This window comes from Ursus americanus, chromosome 13 (assembly GCF_024610735.1).
Source record: "Ursus americanus isolate L20-20 chromosome 13, mUrsAme1.1.p, whole genome shotgun sequence".
NCBI classification, from domain to species: domain Eukaryota; kingdom Metazoa; phylum Chordata; class Mammalia; order Carnivora; family Ursidae; genus Ursus; species Ursus americanus.
Window position 1 is genome coordinate 2,172,581 of NC_142139.1, and position 19,669 is coordinate 2,192,249.

The 19,669-nt window shown below is 36.3% G+C and overlaps 1 protein-coding gene across 3 annotated transcripts in view; it reads left to right on the forward strand.

Annotated features, from left to right (window-relative positions):
- GSTCD (glutathione S-transferase C-terminal domain containing) overlaps positions 1-19,669 on the forward strand; it is a 131,758-nt gene that overhangs the window by 89,349 nt on the left and 22,740 nt on the right. For all 3 annotated transcript variants that reach the window (XM_045799228.2, XM_045799226.2, XM_045799225.2), the window contains 3 exons: positions 9,375-9,490; positions 9,653-9,697; positions 11,649-11,777. In XM_045799228.2, the coding sequence (XP_045655184.1) occupies positions 9,375-9,490; positions 9,653-9,697; positions 11,649-11,777 (290 nt within the window). The remainder of the gene's footprint in view (positions 1-9,374; positions 9,491-9,652; positions 9,698-11,648; positions 11,778-19,669) is intronic.

Here is a 19,669-nt window from a genome sequence, read left to right on the forward strand (position 1 = left end):
CTGTTGAAGTCCCAACATTCTTTAATGTTCTATGCTTGTAAGTAAGGCTCTCAAGGTTTGAGACTATTAGAAAAAGAAAAGGAACAGTAGAATTGAAATTTAAGACTGGAGTTTATATGGTCCCAATGTAACTTGTAATGAATACTACTGCCTCGGACTGTTCACTTTTAAGTATAATAACCATTCCTTATTTTGGTTATTGTCATAGTACCTAGCACCATTTCATGTATAGGTAGGTACCTTCAAAATACTATTCAGTGGTGATAATCCTTAAAAGCCCAATGTTAGGATGTCATTCTGGTCATCTATTGCTTTATAAGTAACGACTGCAAAGCTTAGTGCCTTTAAATAACAATATTGATTTTATCCACAGATCTGTAACTTTTAGGGCTTGGTAGGAAAGCTTGTCTGTTTACACAGCATCAGCTGGGGAGCCTTGGCTTCCTAAAGCATGGTGCTGTGTTGCAAGAGCAAAGGACTCAAAAGAATGTGGAAGCTGCCAGAAATGGACACAGTGTTGCTTCTGTATTTCACTGGTCAAGCAATCATAGAGCTCAGGTTCAAGGGAGCAGACATAGAAACCATCTCTTGATGGGAATACTATATTATAGCATTAATATTATCAAAGAATTTGGGATCATGCCACCTTAGATACTCACCATTTTCATTTTTTAATTAAAAAAAAAACAAACAAGAAACTCTGTAGGTCAGATCATAGTAGAAATTAGAATGAGATACTAGATTATCACTTAACCTAAATACTGTGAAACATACCACATTTGAAGCCAAATTGAGGTTTATTTGAATCATCTCAAAAAGTTAATGAAACTGTTAAAAATACCTTACTGTTGTTAATGTAAGCCTCTGAAAGAGGGAGAAGAAATAAATACCTAAACTCTTTTCTAGAGTTAACATTTTTGTTTTAAAGCGTTTCAACTTGGTCTTGTGGGCAACTTGGAAGATATTGTGACTTTTTTTTTAAACTAAATTCCAGGGCAAAGTGGTGTTTACTTTGTGTGGTGTAAATAGCATTTCAATGGAATGAAAATATATGTGTTCAATTAACTTGGGGTTCTGGTATTCTGAAGTCAAAATGGTTTATTAATCTTAGAGAAAAAAATAGCAGGTTTTAAAAGAAAGTCTTAGAATTTCCACTGTTTACTGTTTTAAGCCCTTCTATAAACAAAGCGGAAGTTTTGATTTGATAAATAATGTGACTGTATTTTCTCCCACTTTGCCCCTCGACCCAGCATCTTGCTAAATATTCTTTGGTTACCAGTTTTTGAAGGTGCTCTAGAGCTGGCTGTAGAAGGGTAAAGGTGCATGCTATATTTGGCAGCATCTGCGGTACTGTAACAGGGAAGGTCTTCCCAATCTAGTTTCATTTCTTTCCTCCTGGATAATCCGATTTCGCAACAGATTGATTGCTCAACCTCCCCATGTCAGTCTTCTATAAAATCAAAAAGGTTGCTACAGTCCCAAGGTGAGGAAATGGTCTCTTCTGGGAAGGGTGACACTCAAAGGTCAATTCATTAAACAGAGTGACTTATGAGACCTCCAAATGATGCCTTGGTGATATATTCCAAAACATTGAGTCCAAAACTTAAATTCATCTTTTTTTACTGGTAAGCCTACCCTTAGAAATTTTACTTAGAGGAAAAACTGAAGTAAACTGCTTTTTACAACTGATTCTGAAGAACAATATTTTCCCCCCTAAAATGCAATTATTAGGGAAACCCCTCATTTACCTCCCAGAAAGCACTTCATTTCCTCTAACTCTCACACATAAAAAAAGTACAGTGCTGAAATTCTGACATTCAGAATTAATCAAAATCATCTAAGAGAGAGCAAGTCATAGTGGGAAGAAGACTAACCTGGCATACAGAAATTTTTGGTTAGGGTCCCAGCTTTCCTACCTACCAGATGTGTGTCTCTGAGCAAGTGCGATATCTGAGCAACCTTATTAGTGCTCAGTGCCCTCGTTGTAAAGTAAGGAAAATGCCATCCACTCTGACAACCTGACAGAGTTTTGAGGTTAGGTTATTTATCAAATATGCAAGTGCTCAATAAATTGCAAAGCATCATTTAAACAGAAAGTGTTATCAACCATTTTAGAAACTTTAGCTGTTATGAGTTATAGCTGTTAAAATTTCATTAAAAATATATTGTACAATGTAGTTAATACAATGTATTTTCAAAGCTCAAATAAAATGTTTTTGTACTAATTAAACAAGACATAACTTTACGAAGGACAGGTACCAAGTGTTGTACCTCTTTGTGTCCCTAACATTGTCTAGAACTGTTCTATGTACATTAAGTTCATTGGTTGTTTCATTGGTCAAATTATTGATTAAGATATTTGTGAGGTCATTATTCCTCAATTTAGAGAGGAATAGATTGGCCTCTTTTAACATTTTGAATTTCTAATTAATAATTACTGAATGCTCTAATACTGTGAATAACGAAATTATCAGTGAAAATAACCATCACACTGTTACACAATTGCTGGTTTCATAGACTGCACTGTGGGATGTGTGAATAAGTAGGGAAAGAGGGAAAAGGTTATCAGATGATTAGTATCCATTGTGGCAAGAAAGTTGTCACTGGGAGGTTAGCATGGCTAAGAGGATTAGTGATGCTGGCCTGCAACTAACTTTGAAAAATGTAAATCAAAAGGACTCTTCTAAATGTTTAGTATTTCCAACAAGTCATGTCCAAAATTTAAAACAAAATTGCATTGGGGCGCCTGGGTGCCTCAGTCATTAAGCATCTGCCTTCAGCTCAAGGCATGATCCCGGCGTTATGGGATCGAGCCCCACATCAGGCTCCTCTGCTGGAAGCCTGCTTCTTCCTCTCCCACGCCCCCTGCTTATGTTCCCTCTCTCTCTGACTGTCTCTCTCTCTGTCAAATAAATAAATCTTTATTTAAAAACCAAAATTGCATTGGCCTAAAGTGTAAACTTTATGTTGCTGCTTAATTTTACACATCAACTCAGGAATTTCTTTAAGAATTTCATTCCTGCCTTTCTAGCTTTTTTTTTTTTAATTTTTATTTAAGTTCCAGTTAGTTAACATACAGTGTAATATTAGTTTCACATATACAATTTAGTGATTCAACACTTACATACCACATTCGGTGTTCATCCCAACAAGTGCCCTCCTTAATCCCCATCACCTATTTAACCCATCCCCCCATGCTCCTCCCTTCGGTGACCCTCAGTATGTTCTCTCTTGGTTGGCCTCTCTCTCTCTCTCTTTTTTTTTTTCCTATGCTCAGTTGTTTCTTAAATTCCACATGAGTGAAATCATATGGTATTTGTCTTTCTCTGACTTAGTTCACTTAGCATTTACTCTCTAGCTCCATCCACATCACTGGAAATGGCAGGATTTCATTCTTTTTGATGGCTAAGTAATATTCCAGTGTGTGTGTGTGTGTGTGTGTGTGTGTGTGTGTGTGTATCCCCTCTTCTTTATCCATTCATCAGTCGATGGACATTTGGACTGTTCCCATAATTTGACTATTGCTGATAATGTTGCTATAAACATCAGGATGCATGTATCCCTTTGAATTAGTATTTTTGGATTCCTTGGATAAATACCTAGTAGTGCAATTGCTGTATCATAGGGTAGCTCTATTTTTAACTTTTTGAGGAATTTCCATACTTTTCTCCAGAGTGGCTGCACCAGTTTGCATTCCCACCAATGGTGTAAGAGGGTTTCCCTTTCTCCACATCTTCATCAACACCTGTTTCTTGTGTTGTAGATTTTAGCTATTCTGACAGGTTTGAGCTGATATCTCATTGTAGTTTTGATTTGTGCTTCCCTGATGATTAGTGATGTTGAGCTTTGCATGTCTGTTAGCAATTTCTTTGGGAAAATGTCTACTCATGTCTTCTAGTCATTTCTTAATTGGATTATTTGTTTCTTGGGTATTGAGTTTGATAAGTTCTTTATTATATTTTGGATACTAACTCTTTATCAGATATGTCATTTGCAAGTAATTTCTCTCATTCTGTAGGTTGCCTTTTAGTTTTGTTGACTGTTTCCTTTGCTGTGCTTTTTATTTTGATGAAGTCCCAGGATATTATATTTGCTTTTGTTTCCCTTGCCTTAGGAGAGTTATCTAGTAAGAAGTTGCTATGGCTAAGGTCTAGGAGGTTGCTGCCTGTGTTCTCCTCTAGGATTTTAATGGTTTCCTCTCTCACAGTTAGGTCTTTAGTCCAGCTTGAATTTATTTTTGTCTAGCTTTTGGTATAACTTTAAATAGCTGTGTTCTTATTCCTTCACCAAAGTTCTTAGAAACTTTTACATTCCCATATAAAACACTGTTTTGTAGTTGACTTCTTTTACTGTTTCAACAAATACAGGCATAGCATTGATAGCTAACTTGTTTTGATGTTTATTACCTGTAGAAGTAAGCATGTGGCCTAAATATCCAGCTTGTCCTAAATGCAGAGAAAATAAATTCATTAAACTTTTACTAAGCACCTGTTATGTGACTATCCATCTTCTAACACTCTTTCCATTTAATTAGACCAAGTTTATTTGGTCAGGAAAAATCATCTGTATCTATTTCAGAAAGACCGAAGCAGTTTTAGGTAATGGTTCTTTTGGTAGTTAATATAATTAATTGTGCCTACATATCATTTAAAAAATCTTTGAGGTATAATTGACATACATTATTTTAGTTTCACTGTACAACATAATGATTTGATATTTGTATATGTTGGGAAATGTTCACCATGGTAATTCTGACTCACATCCATCACCACGCATAGTTACCGAATCCTTTTCTTGTGATGGGAGCTCCTAGAATCTACTCTATTAGCAACTTCCAAACGTGCAATACAGTATTATTAACTATAGTTGCCACGTTATACGTTACATCTTCCTGACTTATTTATTTATAACTGGAATTTTGTACCTTTTTACTCCCTTTACACATTTTGCCCTCTCCCACCCCCACCTCTTGCAACCACCAGGCTATTCTCTCAGATTCCACATGTAAGTGAGATCATACGGTATTTGTCTGACTTATTTCTTTTAGCAAACGCCCTCGAGGTCCATCCATGTTGTCTCAAATGGCAAGACTTCATTCTCTTGTATAGCTGAATAATATTCAGTTGTTTATCTGTATACCACATTTTATCTATCACCCATAGATGGACACTTAGGTGGTCACCATATCTTGACTATTGTAAATAAAGCTGCAATGAATATAGGGCTGCAGATATCTTTTTGAGTTAGTGTTTTCATTTTCTTCAGATAAATACCCAGAAGTGTAAAATAAGAAAAAATTTTCACTATTTAATAATACTAATGCTTTATAGTATAAAAGATGAATTCTTTTGGGTAGTACCAAAGGGTTTGAAAAAGTAACTTTTTCTTTGTCTCTTTAAAAAATGTATTATAAAATACTAAATGTAAATGTGGTCAGGAGCATGGAAAGGTGGTAGGGTTCCTGAGGTTCTAAAGCAAGAAAATTGGTTTCAAGCACAGGTAACAAATTTATAAAGGCACCACCTAACTGACCTTGATAAATTCAAGGAACTATCCATTGTTCAGAAAGGCAGGAATATAGGGGATATGTAGGAAAGTTCCAGAAGGTGAGTTTGCCAAAGTGACAGGGCTCAGATCACCAGAGGCCTTGTTTTCTTGCCAAGAAGTCGAAATTGCTTTCTTAAGGCAGAGAGGTGCCTTTAAACGTATTTTAAGCAAAGAAGACATATTTTAATGGATAGATGTGGAAGGGCCTTTGTTATATATACAGGAAAAGTATGCTTAATGATAAACTATGGCACAAAAGACAGGACCTAGTGAACATAGCATTTCAGAGCTATACCAAGGGAAGAGACCCTGGGAAGGAGACTAAGAAGGATAATGCAGTAAGGAGTCCAAGGGCTTTCTTGATCTAGAACAGCAATGTTCAGAATGAGTCAATGAGTTCCAATGAGTTGATTCTATTTCATTGTCTTAATTAAATGATGTAATGATAATTAGCATCAGTTGAGTTTGAACGCTCCAGAGAAATCTATCAATAATCAGATTTGATTTGAGAATATACTCTATCCTGAATAAAAATCTTTAATATGTAATAATGTAAAAATAACTGTGCTGTCTGTTCAAGTAAAACTTGTCTCTAAGGAACTCTAAGAACATTAGATATTAAAATGAGGCCCTGTTTTCTCTATAGCACAGAAACAAAGTTTCTCTATAGCAAAATAACAAGCAATGCTCTTTCCCATCTGGTCTTGCCTGTATTTTCAGATCTATCTAATGTTCTACCACTTCTTCATCGATCCTCATTTTTAAGCACATGAGCTAATTGCGGTTTTCCCCTAAATATGTCATATTGTTCTTAGCATGCTTTCCCTTGCCGTTCTATCTGGCGAGTTTCTGTTCCTCCTTAAAGACTCAGCTGAAATGCCTCAAGTCTCTGTAAAGCCCTCTGTGATGTCTCAATTAGTCCTTTATTTTCAGCGCACACACGTTTGCACGTAATGAAGACCTGTAACTTCCTTTAAATACTCTCTTAGCTCCCTAAGGACAGGGACTATGTTTTATTCACTTTGAGATGTGTCCTCAGCATATAGACAGGTACTGAGCATGGTAGGTTCCTAAGTGGTATTCCGAGCATGAAAACCGTAGGTACTCTGGGGATGGGAACTGCGTTTCACTGTCTATTGCCCTGTAGAACATAGGTCATGCCAGTGTTCTAATATGCCTCTTCCTTTGCTTAAAAATTGATTCCTTTACCTTTGTGTTTTCCTTTTGGGCAATGCAAATAACACTGAAGTTATTGAAATAACCAGGTTCCTCCTAACTTGAATTAGACAAGGGAAAGACTTCCCTGTGGGAGAATTACATCACAGAACAAGTAAGACCACTTGTATTAAAACATCTGACCATTTGACTCTTGGGTTTCTTTTTCTATGATGGCACTTAAAGAACCAGCATTTTTAGTCAACCTAAAAATAGATTATGAATTCATGCTTATAAATGGTGTCTTAGGCACAAGAATGTTGGATATAAATAGAGTGTAGGACTGGATTTTTAGATTAATACCATATCTCAAAATACCACTTTCTTACCTTGTTCAGTGTATTTGAGATCCTGTTCATTTTTCCAGGAGCTTCATAATATTTATAAAACTGAAATGGGGAGGAGGAATGCTTTTTTAGAGGTGGATTTTCCATAAAGCATCTGAGCATCATGCTGCTATATTTTTAGCTCGATTTGTGAATATTACATGCAGCTTAATAGTGTCTATTTAAACACAACCCTGAACATTACCTGTTTGCTTTCAGCCTTCATATCAGCATGAATTCTTTATATGCAAAGATGCAGTCTTAGCAAGGAAAACAGATCCTCATCAACGTTTGCTTTTGAAGCAAGTCTAAGAAAGTTAGATAATTCTAAATGTCTAATAAAAATACGGTACCAAACTTCCTGTTAGTTGTTCCATTAAATAAATTTTTTTTCCTTATTCTTAACAAAAGGTAATTCCTTTTGACTTTATGAAAATCCCTTGGCTAAGAAATGTTAAGAAATCCACAAAGCAAAGACTGAAATGTTTGTGTTCATTTCTTGCCTCTTGGTGGCTCCATTAAACAGTAGTTTTCCGACAGGGCTCAAAAGTACTTTTCTTTTTTTGCCACTCTCCTCCCCTTCCTGTAGTGACTCTTCCTTTTCTGAATCAGAACTGTATTGCCATAAAAAATAAGGCAGATTTATGAATGGATGGATGGACAGATGGATAGATGAATAGAAGTGTGATTAAACCAAGGATGGTAAGTTGTTAATGGTAGAAGCTAAATGGAGGTTATAGAGACATTCACTGTAAGATTCTTTCAACTTTGCTGTGTTGAAAATTGTCATCATTTCTTAGGAGTGGTAATGCAGGAAGGGTAGGATGACAGGGGCTTTTACTTATTTTGTTTAAGTTTTTTACAATTATGTTATTAGAGAAAAAATGAAAAGAAGACTATATGAAACTGTCTTCATAAATGAAGTCACAAGACTGTTGGTGTAAGTGCCTTTCATGTTTGAAATTCACATTAGGCCATGCTGAATAATTAAGAATGTGTACAGTGATTTAGCTGTATGATGATGACCACGTTGTTACAGTAGGAGATTGGTTATGTAAGTGTGGTAGATACAGTCAGTGGACTACTACGCACCCATTAAAACTTAAGGCATAGAAACTTGCATTGACATGGAAAGATAGATATATAATGTTTTATATGCATCTAGAACATTATGAATTTATAGATACAGCTGAAAGTGCATATATATAAAGATATTAGCTCTGAATTATTAGATTATGGATCTTTTTCTCTCATACAGATTTTTTATTCATATTTTCTTTTTCCTAAAATAAAAGGTTTCTAGTGTTTTAATTTCAGTAACCTAAGAAAGAAGGAAAACAGAAAAGAGAAGAAAAGAAAAAAGCCAGGCTATTTTTCTATACAAATGGAGCAGGGAAACGTTGATAACTGTAAATAATTTTTGATCGAGCCAAAAGATTATCTGGGTTTGCCTTTTATCTATATCAATGAAATCTTCTCTCTTATATTTTCTTAATCTTGCTCTTACAAAAAGTACATGTGAAATATGTAAAAACAAATAATTTCATTCATTCTTCTGAAGTTATTTTCGTGGACTTAACTAGTGGCTTTGAAGGAAAGTTAAGATGTTTTCATGCTGCTAGGCCCAAGGCATTTCATACTTGGAAATGCCCTATCTTTAATCTCTAATTGCATTAGATTTCTGTGTCTGACTCATGAAGAAAAGAAGCTTCAAAGCCGAAATGGTAAAATCTAGTTTCTCTGTAAATACACCAACTGTTGATATATTGCAGACAACGTGACACCTATGTTCCAGCATTCCTAACCAGAAAAACTAAGAGTTCAAGGACATGCCAGTTAAATAACAAAAATGTTTTTGTTTATTTTGGATCCCTTTTGTCCAAGGAGATTTAAACAATGTGCTAGAATTTGGTAATCTTTGCAGTCTGTCTCTGATAGGGATAGAGGGAAGAGAGACTATCACTGTTAATTTTTACTTATCCAGTAAACTTTCATTGAACACTTTATGACTCTGCCATTAATATTTCATTTATTGTATCCTCTCTAGAAGACTTTTTCAATGGCCATTGACAGAGAAGTTGGACATGAATAAAAATAAAAATATGCATAGAGAGAGTTCATTTCAGGGTTTCAGTTCTCTGGTCCTCTCGTGGTGGGTGATGTGGAATTTGGAACTCATTTTTACATTTACCCCTCTTGCTGGATGCCAGCAGTCTATCTATGAGTGCCTTCTCACTACCCCACGATGCCTAACATTTCATTGTCCTCATCTCTTATCTTCCCCAGGTAAAATGTCCAGCGATCGAGCTTTGAGGAAGCAGCAGCAGTTAAACAACCTCGTTTACGTGGTGACGAACCAGGCCAAACCTGGTGACAGAATTGTGGATTTCTGCAGCGGCGGGGTATTACATCCCTCCTTTTGTTCCCGTTAGCCTTTCCCCAACTATGTGACTTTACTGTATTATATTCAAAGTCATGTTTTTATTTGGCAAGACTGCTGTCTCAGAATGAGAAAAAAGCCTTAGGGACCAAAGTTGACTTGTTTCTTTTTCTGCCTTTTCCAGGGCCATGTTGGGATTGTCCTTGCTCACATGCTACCATCATGCCAGGTAAAGTCTGAATGACCCATAAAAGGGAACATTGGAAAACTACCCAATTCAGTTCGCTGAATATGTGTCTGACCCCTGCTCTTTGCATTTATAATTGTACACTCAGGTCACATTATGTGGCACAGTTTTTTTTCTTTGACCTAAACTTTTAAGAATCTTTAAAAAAAGTAAAGGAGGATCACAATACATTTTTCAATTTTTATAAAAGGGTTATATTTTAAAATAAAGAGGGAATAACCAATGTTGTTAAATAAAATAATGGCAAAACTAGTTTAATTGGCCACACAATTTTATACCGGAAATACTAGCTTCTGGAACATGTTAAGCTATGTATACTCTTTTGGTATCTTGATTTTTATCCATTGTACCGAAATTGTAACAGCAATACAAAATTCATTAAAGAAAAAAATAAACTCCAAATTTACCACACTCATCCATCAAATGCTTTTCTCCCCATGTTCTCATTAAGCCGTTGTCCATGAGAATGCTTATTGCTGCAAATGCTAAAAATGCAAATGTAATTTTAGTTACCAGCTTTAACTCAATATTGTGTAAATGTTTTTCCCTATTGCAAATAATTTTAAATATCATTATTAAAATATCACCAAAATGTAACTGCATAGTATGTTTTTAAGTAAATGTACTATAATTTATGCAGTCACTGCCACCATTTGTTAGAAGTTTATTATTTTTAGTCTTCTGCCATATGAAATCATTTCCTTGGAGTGACCATCTTTTAGCATAAAAGTCTAGAATTTGATGACTTTAAAAAAATACAAAACGAATGGGGCAGATTCTTTGCTCATGAACTCTGGAATGTGCAAAATAATTACAGTGATTTCTCACAGAAGAAAAATATGAGGAAGAACTCATAGACTGGCCAGAATGACATGTAACAGAATGCTGGGGGGTGGGGAGTATTATTCTTTTCCTTTCTTCGAAAATAAAGGGCAAAATAAATAAGGAATCCTGGGGAAAACTAGCAGGTGTCTGTTTTGTTATCAAGGAAAGTAATAACTTTGTGGTTAGAAGAAGAAAGCTCATAAAGTAGAACCATGGAGAAGCAGAGGCAGGGATATGGTGTCTTTTCCCCCTTCCCAACAGTTCTGAAAACTTAGAGACGTTGAGCCTTTAAAGGGGAAATCTTGTCTAGAATAATGGCTGGAAAGCTTTTGATACCAACTGTACTCTGACAGGTTTTTTATACAAAGGGATACAGGATTTTTCTGTAAAGACAAGCATAAGGACAAAATAAGGGTAGAACTAGGAATGATAGTGATGAAAGTGACCTAATTCTACCCACTTTTCTCTTTCTAAACAAATAATCCTTTCCAATCTTTGTTGACCTGGATTCCTAACTGGTTGCCCTTCTGTCTCACCCCCACCAATCCATACTATACATTGCAGCAGTGGAACCTTCTTTGGCCACACGATCTGGCTCCTATTACCTCTCCAGCCTCAAGTCTACCCTCCACACCCTGTCCCCCCATCCACCGTCACCACCACAACTACACCAGTTTTCCCAGTTCTTCAAACACACCATTTGGCCTTCACACGTGTTTCTTTCTCTGTCTGAAACACTCCTTCATTCCTCCAGCTGATTCCTATTCATTGCTCAGGCCTCAGTTAATATGTTATTCTCCATGTTAAATGACTAAAACCTTCTTTAGTCATCAAGTCCGACTGTTCTGATAACACACGATGTGTCTTCCATTAAACACTTATACTGTATTATAATTGCCTGTTGCACTTGTATCACTCCATCTGTAAGCTCCAAGAGTTCGAGGACCTTGTTCATTTTTATACCGTGTTATCTGGCATACCTCCTGGCACAGGATAAGGATCAGTGTAATATGTTCTACATTAAAACTATGAAATACAGTAATAATACTTTACCCTAATGTCTGAATTATGTTACTGAATGTACTATTGTTTCCTGGGTGCAATCTAGGTTACATTAATAGAAAACAAGGAATTATCATTAATTCGTGCTAAGAAGAGAAGTGATGAACTAGGTTTAAGCAACATTTGGTTCATTCAAGCAAATATGGAGTATTTTACAGGGATGTTTAATATTGGGGTAAGTAATCAAGCAATTTCAATTTCTTTAATTAAGAAAAATTATATGCCTTAGACTAATTAAAGGAAATACTTTTATATTCTTTCCTAAATAAGTTTATAAGTTTTGTTTTCTATCTCTAAAGTATAGCTTAATAATGAATATTATTTCATTCATAGCACTTCACCATTATATGATAGAGGTAATATTTGTTCCTCTCCCAGACACAAGGTTTATCTTCTTCACCGCAGAATGCCCAGTGCCTAAAACAATGTTTGACATATAGCAAGTGCTTAAAAATAGTTCTCAATTGAATGAACGAATGAATTCTAATAACAATGACCTCCGTTGGCTTGTTTTACATTTTTAAAAGATAATGAAAGAAAAGAAAAACAGAGAAATGTGGCTATTGTTCCTTGTATTTGTTTTAAATATTTTTTTCTTATTTTTAAAGGACTATATGCTCAATATAGAAAAATACATAATAATACAAAGAAGAATCACCAGTATTTCCACTACTGAGAAATGAGTAGTGTCAAAAACCTTGGTCTTTATATATTTATACACACATACAAATGCATATTTACATGTATGTTAACATCATTGTCATCACACTACATAGACCTTGCTTTAACTGAACATTGTCATAAATCTTCCCCTACTCATCAATCATGTTTCTTTTCTTCATGTTGTTATAATGTGTAATTATTACTATGATGGATACCTTACGCATTGTTTAAGATTTTGATACATTTGCCAAATCACGTGCTAGGAAGGTTGTGCTACGTGCATTCCCAGCTGTATGTGTTCACAAAACATACACAATAGGCTGGTCTAGCTGGCACTCTTCTTCACTATCAGAAACTCAGACTTTCATAGTTCTTATGATTTTTGTTCAGTGATGTTCATTTCTTAAATATCGACCACTGGAAATTTGTGGGGTTTATTGTTATCTTTTACAGTGAAAAGGTATGCAATTTGTTTCCTTTGTAGATGTGATCTAAATTGGTTATCTCAAGCCAAGCCTATACAAAGAGAAGTAAACTGCTAATAAGGAAATTCAGGAAAATGCAGACATCTGAAACAGCAAATTCAAATTAACTATATATTTATGTGCAACTTAAATTTTACATGAATGTTGACATAAAGTTTAAAGCTTCTCCCATGAAATGCGCCATTGAGCCCATGCCCATGGTACCAGTACACCAGGCAGAATATTTAAAGTGGCAAGATATTGCTGCCCACTTATTCACCTCTCAAATCACAAAATTTTCATCTTATCAGCCATACATCTTTTTATCCTTCTGTGGTTTATAGGTGCTAAATCATTCTGGTATATTCTTGTAACTTCCAAGGTCATAATTCACTAACACCAGCTGAAAATGTGTATGTCTTTTTTGATGTGATATTTTTTCTCCATTTCATAATAGTATATTCATAATGGCTTTTTTCTTTCTTAATTACTTTTGTCAAGATATATAGAAAGTGGATTAAAATTACTTGGAGGATTAAACCAAAATTAGATTTACTCTCAAGAAAATAATTTTCCCTAGGAGGATAATTGAGGTATTGCCACTAGATAAATCAAACTGAATGCATCAGTGGCTCCAACTCTTGTATTAAATAGATTACAGTGAAAATAGTGTAGCCGGAGAGGAAATCAGAATAACTCAGTATTGGAAATGCATTAAAACTGCATTAATCCATGATTTTGTGATATTTCAAATAAAGGTTTAGTTAGCATTTATCTTTGCTTAGTAAATACCTCTTTCTTTTACTATTTTTCTTTAGATATAAAAATAATGATGTAAACCAGATTTTAATGAGAGAATGTTAAAGTCTTAGAATCAACTATCTTTAGGAACTTTAAGCAAATCATTTATATGTAAGAATTAAAATACTAATTATTAGTCTTACCTCCATTAATAAAACAACCCATACCAGGCAAAAATGAATAACTTTGTTAAATTAATTTGATCTGAAATAAGGAAAGAGAACAAATCTAAATATTTTCAGATCTTTTAATTAGTTCTTCCAACATGTCCGCCTACTGTACCTGCCCAGTATAACCAGAATCAGTGAGATAATAATACTGTGTTTGCTCCAAAGAGTCGTCTTGTAGTTTCGGGTTTACATTGTACTTATTTGAGAAATATATATCTTTAGAAATACAAATGCCTAATAAGCTTATAAAAGCATTCAAAATCTCTATACATTTTAACTTGAACAACAATATTCCATTTTTGCTCTTAAATTTTGCCAAAATTAAATATATATATATATTATTACTCATTGACTGAAGGGCTTCTGTGAGACAAGCCTAATCATACAGGAGTTTTACATTTTTTACTTTATGTGATATTTACATGATTTATTAATGACATGAAAAATTAGATATAATGGTAAACAAAGAAAATAAACATAAGGGTAAAGAATATGGACTTTAACATTAGGCAACCTTGTGCCAAAATCTCAGCTTGGCCAATTACTAGCCGTATGGCTCTGAGCAACTTATTTAAATCACTAATCCTCAGTTTTTCTGTATATAAATTAGGCATAAAATACCTGGCTCATAGGATATTGATACAATGTAAGTGAAGCACTTAGCAGGTTGTCTGGCATTTAGGAAGTACTCCGTAAGTTGGGCCTCTTTTTACTGTGTGCAGTGTGATCTCTGCATTTAAAAAGGATTGGGTGAATATGATCTATGTCTGTATACTGTATAATAATATTTTTTCTTTATTAGTTTCCGTATTTTCAAAATACCTCAAATTTAACATGTTACTTTTATATTCGTGCTAAGGTAAGTAATAAAGACAGAAAAATAAATATGTGTTTAATATTTCATAGGTAGAGGTAGATAGATAGATGATAGATACTTTATGTAGCCAAGAAAGGCTAATAGGTCCCTAAGGGTTATTACCAAATATCTAAAAGAATTCTGAACATATAAAATGTATTTTTTCTTTCAAAACAAGTAGTTATACAAATACCTTATTATTGGCTCATTCTGATTTTGATTATAATGACTGTCAGTGTCCTGAGGAAAATATAAAAGTCTTTTCAAAAGTAAGAAACACCCAAAAAGGTATTCTATTCCTCCCAGTTTCAATATATTTAGCTGTATGACCATGAATTAAGTATATGTTATGGGTTGAATGTTTGTGTCCTTTTTCAAAAAATTCATATGTTGAATTCCTAAACCTTAATGTCACAGAATTAGGAGGTAATTAGGTCATGAAGGTGGAACCCTCCTGAAATGAAATTGGTGCCCTTGTAAGAAGAGAGTGCTTGCTTCCTCTCCTAGCTCTCTCTCTGTAAACCAGGAAGGGGTCCCTCTCTCTCTGTAAACCAGGAAGGGGTCCCTCACTATCTGTAAACCAGGAAGGGGTCCCTCACTATCTGTAAACCAGGAAGGGGTCCCTCACTATCTGTAAACCAGGAAGGGGTCCCTCACTATCTGTAAACCAGGAAGGGGTCCCTCTCTCTCTGTAAACCAGGAAGGGGTCCCTCACTATCTGTAAACCAGGAAGGGGTCCCTCTCTCTCTGTAAACCAGGAAGGGGTCCCTCTCTCTCTGTAAACCAGGAAGGGGTCCCTCACTATCTGTAAACCAGGAAGGGGTCCCTCACTATCTGTAAACCAGGAAGGGGTCCCTCTCTCTCTGTAAACCAGGAAGGGGTCCCTCTCTCTCTGTAAACCAGGAAGGGGTCCCTCTCTCTCTGTAAACCAGGAAGGGGTCCCTCACTATCTGTAAACAAGGAAGGGGTCCCTCTCTCTCTGTAAACCAGGAAGGGGTCCCTCTCTCTCTGTAAACCAGGAAGGGGTCCCTCTCTCTCTGTAAACCAGGAAGGGGTCCCTCACTATCTGTAAACCAGGAAGGGGTCCCTCACTATCTGTAAACAAGGAAGGGGTCCCTCTCTCTCTGTAAACCAGGAAGGGGTCCCTCACTATCTGTAAACCAGGAAGGGGTCCCTCACTATCTGTAAACCAGGAAGGGGTCCCTCACTATCTGTAAACCAGGAAGGGGTCCCTCACTATCTGTAAACCAGGAAGGGGTCCCTCTCTCTCTGTAAACCAGGAAGGGGTCCCTCTCTCTCTGTAAACCAGGAAGGGGTCCCTCACTATCTGTAAACCAGGAAAGGGTCCCTCACTATCTGTAAACCAGGAAGGGGTCCCTCTCTCTCTCTGTAAACCAGGAAGGGGTCCCTCTCTCTCTGTAAACCAGGAAGGGGTCCCTCACTATCTGTAAACCAGGAAGGGGTCCCTCTCTCTCTGTAAACCAGGAAGGGGTCCCTCTCTCTCTGTAAACCAGGAAGGGGTCCCTCTCTCTCTGTAAACCAGGAAGGGGTCCCTCACTCTCTGTAAACCAGGAAGGGGTCCCTCTCTCTCTGTAAACCAGGAAGGGGTCCCTCACTATCTGTAAACCAGGAAGGGGTCCCTCACATTAGATCTGCCAGCATCCTGATCTTGGACTTCTCAGCCTCCAGAGCTGTGAGAAACAAATGTTTGCTGTTTAAGCCACCCACTGAATGATGATGTTTTTTTAATTGCAGCCCAAACTAAGACAGTATGTATTGATTATCAACCCTTAAATGGACACTTACAAAAAAATTGCTTCACAAATGGATTTTTAAGGCTTTTTATTTAAAAAAGAGGTCTATTAATGCCTTGTTTAATGCAAGATAAATAATCTACATTATTGTGAAAACTTACTTTGGAAGATTATGCTTTTTAAGACCTAACTTACAAGGGATATTAATATGCATGCTCTCAAACAATATTACAGAAAGCACCATGACTTTGGACAAACACACTGTATTAAAAACATAAACTGTATCAATGCTAAATATCTTTCCCAGCAAAATGTTTTAACTGGATAATTCCAACAGTAACAGTCTTCTGAACCAGATGATAAGGTATTGATTTCTTTTTTCTTTTAATGTTTCTTTATTATATTATGTTAGTCACCATTGTATATATGGACCACAACTTCTTAATCCAGTCATCTGTTGAAGGGCATCTCGGTTCCTTCCACGATTTAGCTATTGTGGACAATGCTGCTAAAAACATTGGGGTGCATATGGCCCTTCTCTTCACTATGTCTGTATCTTTGGGGTAAATACCCAGTAGTGCAATGGCTGGGTCATAAGGTAGCTCAATTTTTAACTTTTTAAGGTACCCCCACACTGTTTTCCAGAGTGGCTGTACCAACTTGCATTCCCACCAACAATGTAGGAGGGATCCCCTTTCTCCACATCCTCTCCAAAAATTGTTGTTTCTTGCCTTGTCAATTTTTGCCATTCTAACTGGCATAAGGTGGTATCTCAGTGTGGTTTTGATTTGAATTTCCCTGATGGCTAGTGATTTTGAACATTTTTTCATGTGTCTGTTAGCCATTTGTATGTCATCATTGGAAAAGTGTCTGTTCATATCTTCTGCCCATTTTATGATTTGTTTGTTTCTTACGTATTGAGTTTGAGAAGTTCTTTGTAGATCTTGGATACCAGTCTTTTATCTGTAGCGTCATTTGCAAATATATTCTCCCATTCCGTGGGCTGCCTCTTAGTTTTTTTGACTGTTTCCTTGGCTGTGCAGAAGCTTTTTATCTTAATGAAGTCCCACAAGTTCAATTTATCTTTTGTTTCTCTTGCCTTTGGAGATGTGTCATGAAAAAGTTTGCTTTGGCCAATGTCGTATAGGTTGCTACCTATGTTCTCCTCTAGGATTTTGATGGATTCCTATCTCACATCGAGGTCTTTCATCCATTTGGAGTTTATCTTTGTGTATGGTGTGAGAGAGTGGTCAAGTTTCATTCTTTTGCATGTAGCTGTCCAATTTTCCCAGCACCATTTATTGAAGAGACTGTCTTTTTTCCACCGGATGTTTTTTCCTGCTTTATCAAAGATTAGTTGCCCAAAGAGCCAAGGGTCCATTTCTGGGTTCTCTATTCTGTTCCATTGGTCTATGTGTCTGTTTTTGTGCCAGTACCATGCTGTCTTTGTGATCACAGCTTTGTAGTACAGCTCGAAATCCGGCTTTGTGATGCCCCCAGCTTTGTTTTTCCTTTTCAACAGTTCCTTGGCAATTCAGGGCCTTTTCTGGTTCTAGTTCTTTGAAAAATGTCCTCGGTATTTTGATCGGGATAGCATTGAAAGTGTAGATTGCTCTGGGTAGCATGGACATTTTAACTATGTTAAATCTTTCGATCCATGAGCATGGAATATTTTTCCATCTTTTTGTGTCTTCCTCAATGTCTTTCAAGAGTGATTTATAGTTTCTAGAATAGAGATCCTTTACATCTCTGGTTAAGTTAATTCCAAGGTAACGTATGGTTTTTGGTGCTATTGTAAATGGGATGGATTCCCTAATTTCTCTTTCTTCAGTCTCATTATTCGTGTATAGAAATGCAACTGATTTCTGAGCATTGATTTTGTATCCCACCACATTACTGAATTGCTCTATAACTTCTAAAAGTTTGGGAGTGGATTCTTTTGGGTTTTCCATATAGAGTATCATGTCATCTGTGAAGAGAGACATTTTGACTTCTTCTTTGCCGATTTGGATACCTTTTATCCCTTTTTGTCGTCTGATTGCTGTTGCAAGGACTTCTAGTACTATGTTGAATAATAGCGGCGAGAGTGGGCATCCTTATTGTGTTCCTGATCTTAAGGGAAAGGCTTCCAGCTTTTCTCCACTGAGAATAATATTTGCTGTAGGCTTTTCATAGATGGCTTTTATGAGCTTGAGAAATGTACCCTCTATTCCTACACTCTGAAGGGTTTTAATCAGGAAAGGATGCTGTATTTTGACAAATGGTTTTTCTGCATCAATTGAGAGGATCATATGGTTCCTGAGTCTTTTCTTGTTGATATGCTGTATCACGCTGATTGATTTGCGAATGTTGAACCACGCTTGCATCCCAGGGATGAATCCCACTTGGTCATGATGGATAATACTTTTAATGTACTGTTGGATTCTATTAGCCAGGATCTTGTTGAGGATTTTGGCGTCCATATTCATTAGGGAAATCGGTCTGTAATTCTCCTTTTTGATGGGATCTTTGCCTGGTTTGGGGATCAGGGTAATATTGGCCTCATAGAATGAGTTTGGTAGCTTTCCTTCTGTTTCTATTTTTTGAAATAGCTTTAGGAGAATAGGTATTATTTCTTCTTTGAATGTTTGGTAGAATTCCCCAGGAAAACCATCCGGGCCTGGAGTTTTGTTATTTGGAAGGTTGTTTATCACTGACTCAATCTCTTCATAATTAATTGGCCTGTTTAAGAAATCAATTTCTTCCTGTTTCAGTCTTGGTAGTTTATAGGTTTCCAGGAAGGCCTCCATCTCTTCCAGATTGCTTAATTTATTGGCATATAGATGTTGATAAAAGTTTCTAATAATCCTTCCAATTTCATTGGTGTTGGTCATGACCTCTCCTTTTTCATTCATAATTTTATTAATTTGGGTCCTTTCTCTATTCTTTGGGATAAGTCTTGCCAGCGGTTTGTCAATTTTATTGATTCTTTCAAAGAACCAGCTTCTAGTCCTGTTGATCTGCTCTACTGTACTTCTGGTTTCTAATTCATTGATTTCTGCTCTAATCTTGGTCAACTGCTTCCTCGTGAGTGGATTAGGCCTGTCCCTCTGTTACTGTTCCAACTTCTTGAGGTGAGAATATAAAAACTGCATTTTAGATTTTTCTATTCTTTCGAGTGAGGCTTGGATGGCTATGTATTTCCCCCTTAGGACTGCCTTTGCAGTATCCCATAGGTTTTGGACCATTGTGTTTTCATTCTCATTGGTCTCCATAAATTGTTTAAATTGATTTTTGATTTCCTGGTTTATCGAGTCATTCCTGAGCAGGATGGTTCTTAGTCTCCAAGTGTTTGAGTTTCTTCCAATTTTTTCCTTGTG